General features: G+C 45.5%; 1 protein-coding gene across 3 annotated transcripts in view; it reads right to left on the reverse strand.

Annotated features, from left to right (window-relative positions):
- Window positions 1-15565, reverse strand: part of SMARCA2 (SWI/SNF related BAF chromatin remodeling complex subunit ATPase 2) — a 133493-nt gene that overhangs the window by 59680 nt on the left and 58248 nt on the right. For all 3 annotated transcript variants that reach the window (XM_081802798.1, XM_081802799.1, XM_081802800.1), the window contains exons 21-22: window positions 11700-11777; window positions 6286-6504 (exon numbers count right to left, since the gene is read on the reverse strand). In XM_081802798.1, coding sequence (XP_081658924.1) covers window positions 6286-6504; window positions 11700-11777 — 297 coding nt within the window. The remainder of the gene's footprint in view (window positions 1-6285; window positions 6505-11699; window positions 11778-15565) is intronic.

The following is a 15565-nucleotide window of genomic DNA, read 5'->3' on the forward strand; positions in this document are numbered from 1 at the left end:
TGACGGAACGCCTGCTCTCACACATAAAGACACAAGGATATTTTTCCAAGAAATTATCAACACCAGCCAATTATTGTGTGTGTGCAAACACACACACACACACACACACACACACACACACGGTCATCACCGTGGGTTCCCCATGGGAAAAGCTCTGAAATGCTGATGGATATCATCTTTTTAAAACCACATTCATATTCTCTTTTACACTTTCTAAAGGCGCCATCCCCTGTTCAGGGGAGCTCCCCACTGCCTTCAGAAGGATTAGGATAAAGTTGGTATGCAAAAAGAAAAAAAACACCAAATGATACCAGTGCCTTCCAAAAACGGATTTGTGAGCCCACCATCAGACAGCAGTCTGAATCAGGATGGGTGGAGGGAGAGAGGAGTTTCCTCAATTTCAAAGGCTCTTTGCCGTCAACGGCGATGCCCGGGGGACAGAACTGCTAGAAGCCATAGGGCTGAACCCTATGGCCGGGCCACATGTGTACAGGAAGTGACTCTGTATTCGTGACAAGGCAGGGCAGGGTGCCTTCTTTCTTGGCGGGAGTAAAGAGGAAGAGAGGTAAGAGGTCAGGCCTGAGCATACTGTCACCTGTTGTCTAATCAAGAATTTGTCTGGTCTTTGTCCTTGGTTGCTGGCACGGAGCTTCTAAAGCCCTTGGAATTTCCTGAGTGGTGGCCGTGTCTTTGTGATGCTAATGAGATGACCAGGGAGGGCCCCTAGAGGGCTTGGGGATGGGGGCTGTCACCAGAAGGACCAACCACTTGATGAGACGGTTGGGCTGTGGAGCCAGGCGGACCTGGGGGGAGTGGGGGGCTGGAGGCGGAGTCTAATCACCCAGCTGATGATTTTATTTTATTTTTTTCCAGTGGATGATTTTAATCATCTGTGCCTACACAGTAATGAGCCCTGGGTAAAAATTCTGGACACTGAAGCTCACTGGAGCTTCCTGGTTGGTGAAAGGCACTGATGTGTCAGGAGGGGGATTCGAGGAGGAGAGGACAAGGAGGGGATCTCTGTCTGCTTCTTAGACCTCACCCTGTGCATCTCTTCACTTGCTGGTCCTTGTGACTGTAATAAAACTGTAACCACAAGCAGTGCTTTTCTGAGTTCCATTAATCATCCCAGCAAATTACTGAAGCTGAGGGGGTCATGAGAACCCCTGAATTTCTAGCCAGTCAGTCATTAGAGCAGGTGGCCTGGGGGCCCGCAGAGTGCGGCTGGTGGGTGAAATAAGCACTCTCTTGTTGGGGCCTGAGCCCTTTGACTTGTGGGGTCTATGCCAACTCTGGGTAGCTAGCACCAGAAGTGAACCTGGTTGGTGTTGAAATGGAATACTCGCCCCTGAGGGTCCAGTGGTGCATTTGGGTGGGAGGGGCGGTTGCAAGGAGCTAGAGGAATGAGACCCTAAAAGTGCCCAGAGGTAGATTTTCTGTGAAGCTAATAAAGTGCAAACTTCAGAACTTTTACCTCACACGCTCCTTCTAAGGCTCTGGGAGGGTCCCCCACGATATGTTCATATGGCTTGTAGAGATACAATGTGCAAAAGCTAGACATTTTCGTCTTGCTTGTGTTAAAAAGCTCCCTCACCGGGGCACCTGGGTGGCTCAGTCATTAAGTGTCTGCCTTTGGCTCAGGTCATGATCCCAGGGTCCTGGGATCGAGCCCCGCGTCCGCATCTGGCTCCCTGCTCATTGGGGAGTTGGCTTCTCCCACTCCCTCTGCGCCCCCCCTTGTTCATGTGCACTCTCTCTCTCATAAATAAATAAAATCTTTACCAAAAAAAAGCAAAAAACAAAACGAAACGAAACAAAAAACCCCCAAAAAACCTCCCTCACCCATCCAGCCATCAGATTCTAGAAACTTCAGTCTTGACAACCCCCTGGTGGTGACTCTGCCATTGTTGAGAAACGGGGCTAGACTCTCTTGCATGGTCTAGCACAGTGTGAAGAAAGCAGCCAAGACTTTGCAGATTCTCAAGCAGGGCACAGAAGAGCTGGGAGCGCGAGGACAGCACCAGAGGGCCTGAGGGTCTTCGTGAGACTTCAGAAAAGCTGCCAACTGGAGGAGCCAGGACCCCAGACTTCAACAGCACAAATCATGGAGATCTCCCAGGGAATGAGATGGGACCAGATGCATGCCGAGACCTCCAGGGACAGGACAGACTGGTAGCCCTGCGCTGAGCCCAGCAGCGACCCACAGGATAGCGGGAGAACCAGGGCACCAGCCCCCAAGGCCACGATGAAACACCAGCTCCTACCATTATCCAGATGCCACTTGGGGAGGAAGATGGGACAGCAGGCCCCAGGAGAGGAGAGAAACAGCCCATGGGATACTTGAATGCTGCCCTGACTACCCCAAAAAGATAAGTTAACTGGAGACTTCAGCTAACACCAAAGAGACCGAAGTTTCCCTCAATGGAAAACAGGGATTTCAGAATAACTTCAAAAAACTTTTTTTTTTTTTTTAATTAAGCTGTGTTTGAAATTGTGATCCTTCTCATTTAAAACAACATTACGAATAACAGAAAAATTTCAAAATCTTCCAACGAAACAGATGGTCTAAAGGTCACTGTGGGAATTTTTAGCATAATACGATTCTAAAATAAAACCTGTTTGTGATAAAACCATAATACAATGTTCACAGAAAGTGGCCGTATCACTTAAATTTAGCCGAAGTGTTCTGGGGCGGAGACTGCTAGCTAGTCACCAGAATCTTATCTTCCTGGGCGGACGGCCAGACTGCATTCCCTGGTCTCCCTTACGACCAGCATGGCCACACCACTGAGCTCTAGCCCATGGACCGTGAGCGGCAGTGATAATGGAACCAGGGCAGGCGTGGCCCCTCCGAACCCCACACCCGCCACTCTGTGCTGTCTCCCCCACTTCAGTTCTCTGGGAAACTGATGAAGAAGCTGGCAGAGGCTCCATCAGCTGGGGCTCTGGAATGGCCACGTGGAGAGCCGAGGCCACCACCAACCAGAACCACTCACTGTGGGCTTTTACGTGGGCAAGAAAATTCTACTTGTGAGTAGGGCATGTGTAGGTCCAGCCGTTGCAGCTGTGAACATGACCCTAGGCCATACTCTTCCACATCCATCTGGTGCTAATTCAGTGTAGCAGCCAATGGGCGCTTCCTATTTGCACACGGAATTCCTAAGTTCTAACAAGATCCACCTTCCCCGCTACTAGAAAAGCGGGCGTGTGGGCAACTACCGAGAAACGGCAGGAGACTGCGTTCCGAGCTGGGACCGAGGAAGTTCGACCACGCTCTATTTGTGAAGGTGCCACGGATGCAGTGGTAATGGAGCTGGGCCTTGAAGGATGAGAAAGGTTCAGCAGAAGGAGGAGGGGTGGGGAAGTGCATTCCGGACTGACCACGAGTCCTCAGGTTTGATCCGGTGGGACGTGATGCTAAACACAGAAGAAAACAGGGTTCTGTTCACCCCAGGAAGCAGAATCAAGGCCAGCGAGGAACAGCGACAGGGAAAGGGGATTCTGTTCAAAGCGGGGAGGAACTAACAATCGGGGCTGACCACAAATTGGAGGCGCTCTGCGGACAAAAAGGCAGCGCATCTCCTTGAGGGATGCCCAGCCTTTTGGCACAGGGGCTGCGGAGACTGTGGTGTGGGCACGGGATGGGGAGCTGCTCCGTTCAGCTGCCTTCCAGCTCTGGGATTCTACGTATCGCCGAGGCCTCTGCCAAGCAGGCTTTGTACAACATTGCCAGGAGAAAGAAGAATTATGTTAGCCCTGTCTCAGCATTTCTTACACGACAGGCTTTGCCATATTCCCTTTCAAGTCTGGGTTGGCCGGGTCTATGCAACGCACTCAATCACAAGCCAGTAGAGAACATCTCTTCACGTCCAGGCTCGTGAAAACCCCTTGAATATAATGTTATTAACCAAAAAGCTTGCTAGGCTGATATTGAACAGGACTGCTGCTGGCGAATGAGAAAAGAAAAGACAGTAAGCATCTATTTTGAATGCTTAGGCCATGTCTTGACTGCGCGTCCCAGCTGACAGAGTCACCAGCTCCTTCCAAATACAGACAGACCATTTTCAAAAGAATGGATCACAAAAAGAGGTACTACATTAGAGCTGTGCTGAGAACACTTCTGTCCTTCCCAGGTGTCTCCGTATCTCGCAAGACACCTCAGCGTGAACGTTAGATTATAAACGCGAATTTCACAGTGTCGTTTTGAAAAACAAACTAGTTTTCCATTTTTAGACGTGTATGTTAGAGGTCAAAGAGAGTCTACTGGATCACTAGAAAGAGAAGGGCTATCCTAACATTACAGTCAACGAAGTCAATGTCTACTTTCCTCTTAAAAGTTACAATTTCATTTTGCAAACATTCCTTGGGTCCCTACTATGTGCTAGGCATTGCTATTCGTTAGTGACAGACTCTGAAGGAAAAAGAGAACAAATGAGGTATTCTAAACTTGAAAACTTTCTAAGATCCATTTTTCTTTTTTCTTTTTAATAAAGATTTTATTTATTTATTTGACAGAGAGAGTGAGAGAACGCAAGCAGGGGGAACAGCAGAGGGAGAGGGAGAAGCAGGCTCCCCGCCGAGCAGGGAGCCCGATGCGGGGCTCGATCCCAGGACCCCGGGATCGCGACCTGAGCCAAAGGCAGACGCTTAACCGACTGAGCCACCCAGGCGCCCCTCCATGTTATTTTTCTTAAAAGCGTTTCCCAAGGGTTATTTCAAAAATGATGAGTTCAGCCACATTCTTGCCTAAAAGACAAGGTGATTTTGCTTGTAATATCTGCAGGTTCTACATATAAAGATTGACTTTCCATGTCGGCCTGGATGGATGTATCATCTGCTGTAATAGGACTCCAGGCACTCAGTTTATTGCTTAAATAAAAGAGAAAGGGAGAATTTTCCTGAGCTCAGAAATGATTATTAAACAAACACAAAACTCTTCACATTACAGAATGAATCTTCATTATACAGCCGCAACCTCACAACTGGGAAACAAAAGAAATCCATAAAACCATGCTCTGGGGCCACGGGGATATTTGGATATGAGAGTAAGACAGTCGCACACAGGAAGTTAGATTTCATATGCCATTGTTCAGCCATAAATATGAGCAATGCTCTTCTTTTCTCAGTCTTTTCAAAATTCAGGTCACGTCTCTCTCATCATACAGCATCCTGAGTAAATCACATCTCAAGTGGTGCCAAGACCTGTCTGCCTTTGATAACCGATCTCAAAATCCTTCCCATTGCCTTTCTACCCACCTACCTACTTATGTCCTGGGTCCTAAAGCCACGTTTCACAAAGCCTGGGAACGGCACTCCCTTTCGATAAAATGAACAACTCACAACAACAGCTTCTACTTTGTTTGGTTTTCAACCCAACGGAGCTGACTGTTTCCAGTGCACATTTACTGGTCCTGCCTGGAACGAGGGTCCCAGATTGCTGTCAACACAGGCACTAAGTCTGCTCCCAGTGAGGGAAAGTGGGGCAAAACCTTCAAATGCAAGATTCCCACCGGCCGTGGCATTCAAGCACGTCACTCCTAGGACGCGCATTGCGATATTTCTATGCTCCCCAGGCAAACGTTCTGAGATTTCATTCCCCAGTCAAGATGAGAAATCAACATTTTCCAAAGTTGGGGGGGACCCCAAACTACAGAATAACATTTCCAAACTTCAGTGACCCCAGTCTGTGCTTGCGATGGACAGATCACATTAGCCAAAACTGGGCATGCAAATGCTTCAGCACTCACGACTTCTTATTTCTAGCCAGTTGTGCGATCCTGCAGTCACTGAACCTCTCTGGGCCACAACTGCTTTGTCCCTAAAACCAAGAGAATACAAAGACACCTTCCAGCTCTAATTTCTTTGGGTCTAGGAAATAACAATGCAGCTAGAAAATACCACTGTCTCAACTCTCTCTGCAGGCCTTGGAAAAGTAAAACTCCGATTCAAGACCAGGACATTGAGGGGGAACAATTAAAAAGATCTCTCAGGCCCCCTTCCACATTTTGATCCTAACTCCTACAGTGAGGCATGACCAGGCAATTGGTCATAAAACATTAGCGGGCCTCATTGTTTCCAATGGCCAATTCTGCTCTCGCAAGACATTCTTCCTTATATTTCAAGGCCCTGCCTTGAAATGCAAAGAGGCCACGGCAACAGCCAAGCGACCTTCCCTGGGTTCAAGAGCCCCTTCGGCTTTCACTGGCCACTGGTCCCTGGGCTCCCGATTGCGCAAGCCAACAGGAGCATCCACCTGGCAACGACAGGTAAGAAAGCCACACCTACCCTCAGCCACTGCTTCTCCGTGAGGGCGTCGCTGTAGTCCACGTCCCGGCGCTGGCGAGACCCCCTGCCAAATATCTTCTCCTCCTCTTCTTCACACGTGAGCCGTTCTACTTCGGCGTCATCCTTAATAATCCAGGAGGGCAGCTCATCTTCCTCCATTAAGCGGGGCTTACGCTTCGGGTTCCGGGCATCCTCCCTCCGCCGGTCCATGTCCATACGCTGGAGGTATTAACAAGAGTTTCACCAGTGGGAAAGGGGATTCGGCACAGGATCGACCTCACAGCACACAAAACTTTCACAAGTCACCCCCTATGGTTTCAGGGTCGCTTTCTGCTTTTCCCACAAAGTCTCTTGATCCTGGCTGACGTGTTCTAGCTCGTTCCTCAAGCACTCTGTCTCCGCAGAAGATTCTGCAAGGTAAAGTCTCCTCCCTCCCTCTGTACCCCATCTTTGAAATTCATGCATTGAAAATACACTCTTTAAAAATTCCTGTACTTAGTCTGTGTGTGTGCAAAGCTCTCCCTTTAAGTCATAGTGAGGAAAGTCCAACTGGGGATGTATTTAAAAAATATGAGCCCTGGAGATATAATTCACTGCTTCCCTGGCATAAAAGTACTCCTTAAGCCTATAAAAGAGAAACTTCATTAAGAAGACTTCCTTTTACTCAATAGGGCTCATGCTTTTAATTAAACAACCAGGAAACAAAGTCAGCACCCCAAGTGTCGCCGCAGATCGGCCACCCTCGGACTCAGACATGTGGGTACATTAATGGCTTGATTAGTCATTCGGCCACGAAGGTATTACATTTTCAGTGCACCGTGGGCTCCGTGAGAGGGATGTCCTTCAACTCTTTAGCTTTTAAGAAGTTTCGCTCTTATGAAAATACTATCACACCAGAGAAGACAGTCAGATGCAATTTCATCTTAACTGATCAGGTTATAAGTGAAGTGTCTCCCTTTCATATATTTTCATAGATTCCCAAACGCCTAAGCCCCCACCTCTTGCTTTCTTTTTAAAAATCCAGTGCACTTGTAAGTAAGTTAAGTGCCACACACTTGGCTTTAACCTGTAATTAAACAACCTGCTAGCTTTAAAAAGCAAATAAAATCTCCACTGAATTGCTGCATACGTTAGTTATGTAAGTATATATAGATATATACATTGCTAGCTAGACGTACTATTGCTACAACTGAATAGACCATTAACCATTAAATGATTTACCTTGCCCCTTTCTTCCTTCGGTTCTACCGTATTGAAACAGAGATTCAACATAACTTTTTCGCAAGAACTAAAACCGGCAACCAAAGGTAAATGAAATTTCTATTCAAATCCAAACTTGACCTCTAGGATCCACATAAAAAATTCAAGTTCAAAGTCCCTTAAACTGCGCTCACACTTTTTTGGGAAATCATTCTATTCCCAACATGCGGCAGGCCTGCAGCATGGGGAGCCCCATTGGTCGATAAATGTGGCTGTCCTGTTCTGTCATGGGCTATAGTTAGCTGGAGAGGTTGTTCTTAATCCTGACTCCTAATGCTCTGGTATCAGAAATGGGATCTACCAAACTTGCGCTGTTAGCACAGAGAATGCCTTGCTGACAATGCAGTCTAGAGAGGGGCTTCTCGAAGTGACCTCCTAACAGTTCTTTAGACCGCTAATAAGAAAATAAACAAACCATTTTTTTGGTTAACGTATTCCACTGAGATGACACTTTGGTTTTTGGTTTGACTACCACCATTACCTGTACCAAGAACTGTTAAAATGACTTAGGCTAGGGGCGCCTGGGTGGCTCAGTCGGTTAGGCGACTGCCTTCGGCTCAGGTCATGATCCTGGAGTCCCGGGATCGAGTCCCGCATCGGGCTCCCTGCTCGGCGGGGAGTCTGCTTCGTCCTCTGACCCTCCCCCCTCTCATGCTCTCTCTCTCTTAAATAAATAAAATCATGGGGCGCCTGGGTGGCTCAGTCGGTTAGGCGACTGCCTTCGGCTCAGGTCATGATCCCGGAGTCCCGGGATCGAGTCCCGCATCGGGCTCCCTGCTCGGCGGGGAGTCTGCTTCTCCCTCTGACCCTCCCGACCCTCCCCCCTCTCTCATGCTCTCTCTCTGTCTCTCTCTCTCAAATAAATAAATAAAAAAGAAATCTTTAAAAAAAAAAAAAGACTTAGGCTATGCATTTGTTCACGATTGGGAATGTAAATCTTTCCTGACATAAAAATAAAAAATGGATATAAAAAAATAAAAAGCAAATTGATATAAAATCTGATTTAAAAAGTAAATTGCACGTGCTTTTTTTTTTCCTTTTAGAAAGGGTTGATGCACTTTTTTTTTTTTAAATAAGCATAAAGTTCTGATGGTTGCATCTCTCCCCAGAGATTTCTACATTGCAGAAGACGAGAACAAAATCTGAAGGTGATATTCAAGTAAGTCTAATTCACTATTCAGGTACGACATGAATGTATTTGTCTTAAGACCTGATAATAAATGCTGTGCTAACAAGTACAGTTATTTTTAAAAAGTACTTCTTGCCTTTTTAGGGAACATAGCAGTTTAAAGTTTCATGCTTGTATGTTATCAAAATGTTTCATATTTGTACCTTGATGTGTCAGAGATCTTTTTAGGTAAAATTCATAGGTAATCAGCATGAAAGATCACTGTTTCTGAAGTCCCATTTTTAGAGGGAAACAAGAAAAATACTCAAAAGAAAGGTTTTATTTTTGGGGCGCCTGGTGGCTCAGTTGGTTGAGCGACTGCCTTCGGCTCAGGTCATGATCCTGGAGTCCCTGGATCGAGTCCCGCATCGGGCTCCCTGCTCAGCGAGGAGCCTGCTTCTCCCTCTAACCCTCCCCCCTCTCATGTACTCTCTCTCTCTCTCATTCTCGCTCTCTCAAATAAATAAATAAATCTTAAAAAAAAAAAAAGGTTTTATTTTTAAAGAGACTGTCTGTTTGATGTGTGTTATTTGACTACAATGTCCATGATAAATCAAATCACAAGCTTATATTAAAGTTTTACAGAGAACTTTTTTTTTAATAATAAGGGATAAAAAGGTTAAATATATGAAATCTAAATCTAGCTCACATTCCATTCTTGTGTCTCACTGAACTTTTTCATCAGAGTAGCTGGCAAGGATTCAAATTTGATTTCCTGCCCCCTGGTGGAGGTGCTAATGCATAGTGAATTGGCCAAAGGCAGCCCGCTGCTTAGATTTAAAAAAAAAACAAAACACCAAACCAAACCCCAAATTTGTATAATCCAAAAATGAGAAGTCAGCCATTGAGAAACAAGCAGAACAAGCCCCAAATTGAAATGCCTACCAAAAAGGGCTCCCTTTCCAGCATCACTCGTTCTAAGCCTGTTCCTTGTATGATAAAATACTCCCAAATTAAGAGAAGGTTGGGCCTCAGCCAGACATTCAATTTTTTTTTTCCCCTGAGGCTTTCAATTTCTGCAAATATCCAGCCCAAAAGTCAGAAAAGAGAAGCACTCTTCCTGTCCGCCCCCCTCCCCCGCACCCCACCCCACTTCGGGGCTGCTGATGGAAATCTCCATCTCTGGGCCTAATCTAATTTGTATAATGACAGGCAGCTTATCTGTTCTTGGGCTCAAGAGCATCTGAGGCTGTGGCCAAGCTGCATTATTGCCAATCAGTGAGCAGCCAGGGGAGCTGAGGGACTCTTGCCCCCGTGTTCCCCAGAATCTACATTTTAATAAGTCCCTCAACGAGAGAAAAGATGTCTGCTTCCTATGTGTATCTCTAATGTCCCTCGGTAGAGAACAATCTATAAAGGGGGTGACCAACAGTTTGAGTTAAGAAATCTCGGTTTCGGGAACACCCTACACGGGCCATGCTGTTACATGACCCTGTTGCATCAGTTAGATCCAAAATGGCCCAACCCGGGAACGGTGGTGCACGGGGGGTCGGGAGGGAAAGTACACATTCCAGGTTAGGAATTATTCCCATGGCTACCTGAAACTTCCCTCAGAAAGAATTGTCTTTTTATCTTAAATCATTATGTGTGGACACAACGACTGTTCCCTAGACAAAAATTACAAAATCTCAAACACACACACACACACACACACACACACACACACACACACACACGTAAGCCTCCACACAGCGGGAGCTCCCTTCTCAGACTGTCTATGCTAAAAAGAGAATGCAAATCCTGTGGGTCCTATCTGGGCCAGGGGTCCTGTTTTGTTTGGCCTACAGCATTAGATCATAATAAAAAATTGAATTTAGCCACAAACATTTTGAAATCCAGAGATCGCACATGAAAAACCTACATTCCCAGCTTCTCTTGGCCATTTGGAATTCTTGGCTATGTGGGGCTTGGGGCCCTGTCCCCTTACACAAGGTTACCAGGTTACCACCGCGGTAACCTTGATTGGCGGTAGTGGAGGGAGGCTCACAAACTTTCTGTGTCCTGATCCACGCTCACATCTTCACAAGGTCTAACATTTTGCAAATGCCGGCATTCATTCAATCAATATTTGTTAAGCAAGTACTATGTGCCAGACTATTCTGAGCATCGGGGAAGCAGAGATAAATAGTTACGAACATGCCTTAAGAACGCAGTAAAACATCACTCCTGAGGGCCTCCTTCGCTCGCCAAGGGGCTTGCGTCCGCACGTCCTGACCTTGTGGCAGTCTACGCATGCAAATCAAATGCAGATTCCAGCAAATTACACATGACTACCTACATAGCATGGAACATCAAGGTTGAAACCATGGATGTTAAAGCCTCAAATGTCAAGGTCCTTTTCTATCTGCCCGGACCGGTGAAATCCAACCAATTTCAATCTTTCAGTGGAGGCTACACCTTGATGTGCTTCTGGAAGGTTCCTGTTCCCTTAAGCAGGCTCTCTTTACCATTAAGGAGAGGGATGACCCTATTGTTTGGTTGCTGTCCCCCTACCCCATAGGGAGCATATTTGTTGTGATCCAGTAAGGAGACAGTGAGGGAATGGCTACAAACTACCTAGAGAAGCCAGGCAGGTTTCCTGAATGACAGGGCTTGGAGTTAGAAATGAGCTGGCAAGGGGGCAGCAGGTGGGGGGCGGGGATCTGTGGCAAAGCTGCGGATCACATGGCCCGTCCAGAGGGTACGGCTGCTACTGAGCCCTGGCCAACTGTTTCCATATAGAGACGTGGGCCTGGTATTGCCCCATTCTCCTTTTTCAGGAGAAGCCAGAAATCAGGATACTTTTTATGTTGGCAACAAATTTGAAATTTAAAAAAAAACACTGCGTGGGCCAAACAAAATATGCCTGCAGGCTAAATCCGGCCAGTTTGCAGCCTCTGAACTGAAGGAAAGGCACAGGCTTCACAAATGAAATTCTGCCAGGGCACGCAGGGCTCCAGACATCTCGACTTAATAGAGAAAGGTGCATGAGTTCCTATGATATTACCATGAAGAGATCAAATTCTTCTTCTCGTCGAGCAATCATTTGGTTCAGAGTCTCGTCGTCCGGCACTTCATCTTCTTCCTGGGGTCAAGAACACAATGACTTAACAGACTTTAAGGGAGAGCTTGGACAAGTGGGGTGAGGTATGAAGGAGTCAAGTGGGTCTGTCCTGCAGACCACAGGGATCCGTTTCTCCAGCCAGAGAGAAAAGGGAAAGATCATTGGGTGTAGTATTTGCTATCATTATTTTACAAGCTATTCAAACCATCCTTCCCCAAGCAAAATCTGTTTAGAAAGGAAACATGGTACACGATGAGAAATCCTGGGCTTTTTTGGGTGTGGATCTTGATTCCATTACTTCTTTTTTTTTTTTTTATTCTTATGTTAATCCCCATACATTACATCATTAGTTTTAGATGTAGTGTTCCATGATTCATTGTTTGTGCATAACACCCAGTGCTCCATGCAGAATGTGCCCTCCTCAATACCCATTAGCTCTATTACAAAGCTGTCATCATCAAGACAGTATGGTCCTGGCACAAAAACAGGCACATAGATCAACGGAACAGAATAGAGAGCCCAGAAATGGACCCTCAACTGTATGGTCAACTAATCTTTGACAAAGCAGGAAAGAATGTCCAATGGCAAAAAGACAGTCTCTTCAACAGATGGTGTTGGGAAAATTGGATAGCCACATGCAGAAGAATGAAACTGGACCATTTCCTTACACCACACACAAAAATAGACTCCAAATGGTTGAAAGACCTCAATGTGAGACAGGAGTCCATCAAAATCCTAAAGGAGAACACAGGCAGCAACCTCTTTGACCTCAGCCGCAGCAACTTCTTCCTAGATTCCATTACTTCTAAAACAAAGATACTTAAGGTCTCCCTGCCTCAGTGACCTAATCTGTAAAATGGGTGTGACATTTACTTGGAAGAGAAGTTGTAACATTTAAGTACGGAAATGCACAGGGGAAAGTGCCTAACATAAATCCCTTTAATGCTATTAATCTCAATCCACATACAAGGGCTTACTTTCAAAGCCTTGCAAAAACCATAAATAGGTGAAAGTTTGTGACTAGGCACAGAGCAAGACCTTAAAAATCATATAGACAGGTCAAATATAGAGCCTTTAAGACAGGTTTAATCAGTGTCTTTCAGTGGAATTAACATGCTAATGGTTAAAGCTGTGGATGGGACAACTCAGAATGTATCTGTAACAAACCCCCCATGAACTACCCTTAATTAAAAAAAATTAAATGAAGTAGAGAAAGCAAGTACACAAGGGCTAACATTTTCATTTTATATTGTGTTAGACCAAGTCACATGCTCTCTCTGCAAATTCCTCAGAAACCAAGTTCTCCAGCTTCCTAGAAATGCATTGACTTCCACACTTTAAGAAAAACATGATTTTATGGAGTTGGGCAGAGGCTGCAGAACTTACCTTCCAAAATTATTTTTATCATATGCTGGCTAAGCGTGTTAAAAATCGAATGGAGAATTTCAGTGTATTAGCAGAAGGAGGAAGGAGGAAACCCAGAACTTCAAACATCCAGTTTCCCAAATTATACATTCAAAACGAGGTACCTTGTTCTAGAAACAGTATGAGTGTAAGAGCGCCTTAAATGAGATAACTCGGGTGCTTCCCAAGATAATGTCTGATGCGCTGTGTTAGAAATGAATGCATTTCCATAACGCAAAACTCTAATGATTCAAGCTAATAATTACTTCTAAAAAGCTTTCTATTCTAGTTCATCTCTAGACTGATTAAAGTCAATTTGTTTTAATATTACATTTCATTTGACAAAGACTAGCTGGCAGGGGCCTGATACTTCACCATACAAAGAATCTGGTTAACGGATCCTTTGGTGAAAAGGTGCCCTGCTTTGTCCACTCTATACCCAGAACCCCATATTATCCACTCAATGTCTATGCAAAAGGGGGCTTGGACTTCCCCGTGCCTAGGGTGAAAAGATTCTCTTGTAAACTGGCAAGAAGCCTGCCTGCAGTGGCCTGACCTTCCTGGAGACCAGAATATCTGGGAGGTGGGCTAAATCTCTTCTTGGGCTTTTTGTGCCTTAGTCCTTCTGTCAACCGTGCAGATTGCGGACTCAATATTTGGTACCACAGCCCTTGACTGCAGTCTATCAGCGTCCCCAAACATCTTCACATGCCAACACAGGCCACCCAGAAAATGGTACCATGTCTGACACACCCATAATTTGGAAGGAGTGTGGAGGCCCAGCAACGCTGCTGGTAATGAGAAGCAACTGGCAAGGGACTCCACTCCAGCCCCCACGGTGGCCTCCAGGGCTGGGAGACACGAACATCTCCCCGCAGCCTAGGAGGGTTGAAAAGTGCCAGGCCACCTTGCACCCCATCTAACCCGGGCCAGCTTCTGTTTTCACAAGCCTACACATGACAAATTAAGCAAAAACACAGTGAAGGCCTTGGGTCATCCGCTTTGTGAACATATATATCACGTACCACCCCCCCCTTTTCCTTCAATTTCCAGGTACGTAAACAATAACAACAATAACAACAAAAACACCCGAAAACTTGATTCTAAATCAGTACCAAATATTCAATTTCAAGAATTGAACCTATATCACATATTCAGTTTTAAGAACCAGAGTGGTGAACTATTCGAGATCAAAATTTTTAAAATGTGTGTCAAGGTACGAACGTATGTGCACACCTATTTTTCATGATTTTAATGAAATCTCATACGTAACTCATCAAATATAGAAGACCGACAAGTTAGGAAGAAGCACCATAGAAAAGTGCTCTTCAGTGTGCAGAAAGCTTCGTTTCAGGATTCATTTAAATATCAAGATCTACTTCACATTTAGACTCGTTTCAGGAAAAAAAAAGTATGTGAGGCTTTTAAAAGAATTTGGCTTATAATTTAGAGATGATTTAAAAAACATATATCCTACTGAAGGCAAAGTCAAGCTACATCTAATATATGTAATGAAAGGAGTGCTCCATATGACTCCGTAAGGTCAACCCACTCTTCAGTTTACAAATATGGGGACATCAAACCAAATGTGTCCATCCCAAGACAATTTTGTGATAAAGACTGGCACTATTTTGCACAGTTTTCTTGACTACATTGGAACTAGGTCTTTCGATCTCTCTCAAATCCATTTGGGTTGAAAATTTAGTACAGTTACCAAAACTGGGGGGACGCGTGGGTGGCTTAGTGGGTTCAGCATCTGCCTTCAGCTCAGGTCATGATCCCAGGGTCCTGGAATGGAGCCCCATGTGGGGAATCCCTGCTTAGCAGGGAGTCTGCTTCTCCCTCTCCCTCTACCCCTCCCCCCTGCTCATGCTCTCTCTCTCTCTTTCTCTGTTCTCTTTCAAATAAATAAATAAAATCTTAAAAAGAATTACTAAAACTGGCAATCTAAAAAAAAAAAAAAAAATACAAGGGATGACCTGAAGATTCCGGCCCCCTTAGAGAAACATAAGCAATGCATTCTTTGAACAATCTTGCCAAGGAAAGAGAGGTTGTTTTTTGTTTGTTTGTTTTTTTAAACCGGTCATTTTCTCAGCCTTTGGTCGGCTTTTACAGGAAACCTTGAACTGGGGGTAAAAGTCATGCTCTCCAAGTATAAGTAAATAGGTTAAGATGGCTTGTCCTACAATCATATTGAAGTACTTAATCAAAAGGCAAAAGACAACAGAGGGCCCTGGGGGATGGGAGAGAGAGAAGGCAAGGAGAGGCCCTTCCTCCGGGCTCTGTCTGGTCTCATCTGGCTGATTTTGCCCCCCACTCTCCCCCCACGGGCCTGTCTGCAGTTCTGCATCTGCCCTACAGAAGGCAATATTTACAATACGATCAAGCCCACGCACGGGTTGCAT

Source organism: Leptonychotes weddellii, chromosome 14 (genome assembly GCF_054177405.1).
Source record: "Leptonychotes weddellii isolate Sample4059 chromosome 14, ASM5417740v2, whole genome shotgun sequence".
NCBI lineage: Eukaryota > Metazoa > Chordata > Mammalia > Carnivora > Phocidae > Leptonychotes > Leptonychotes weddellii.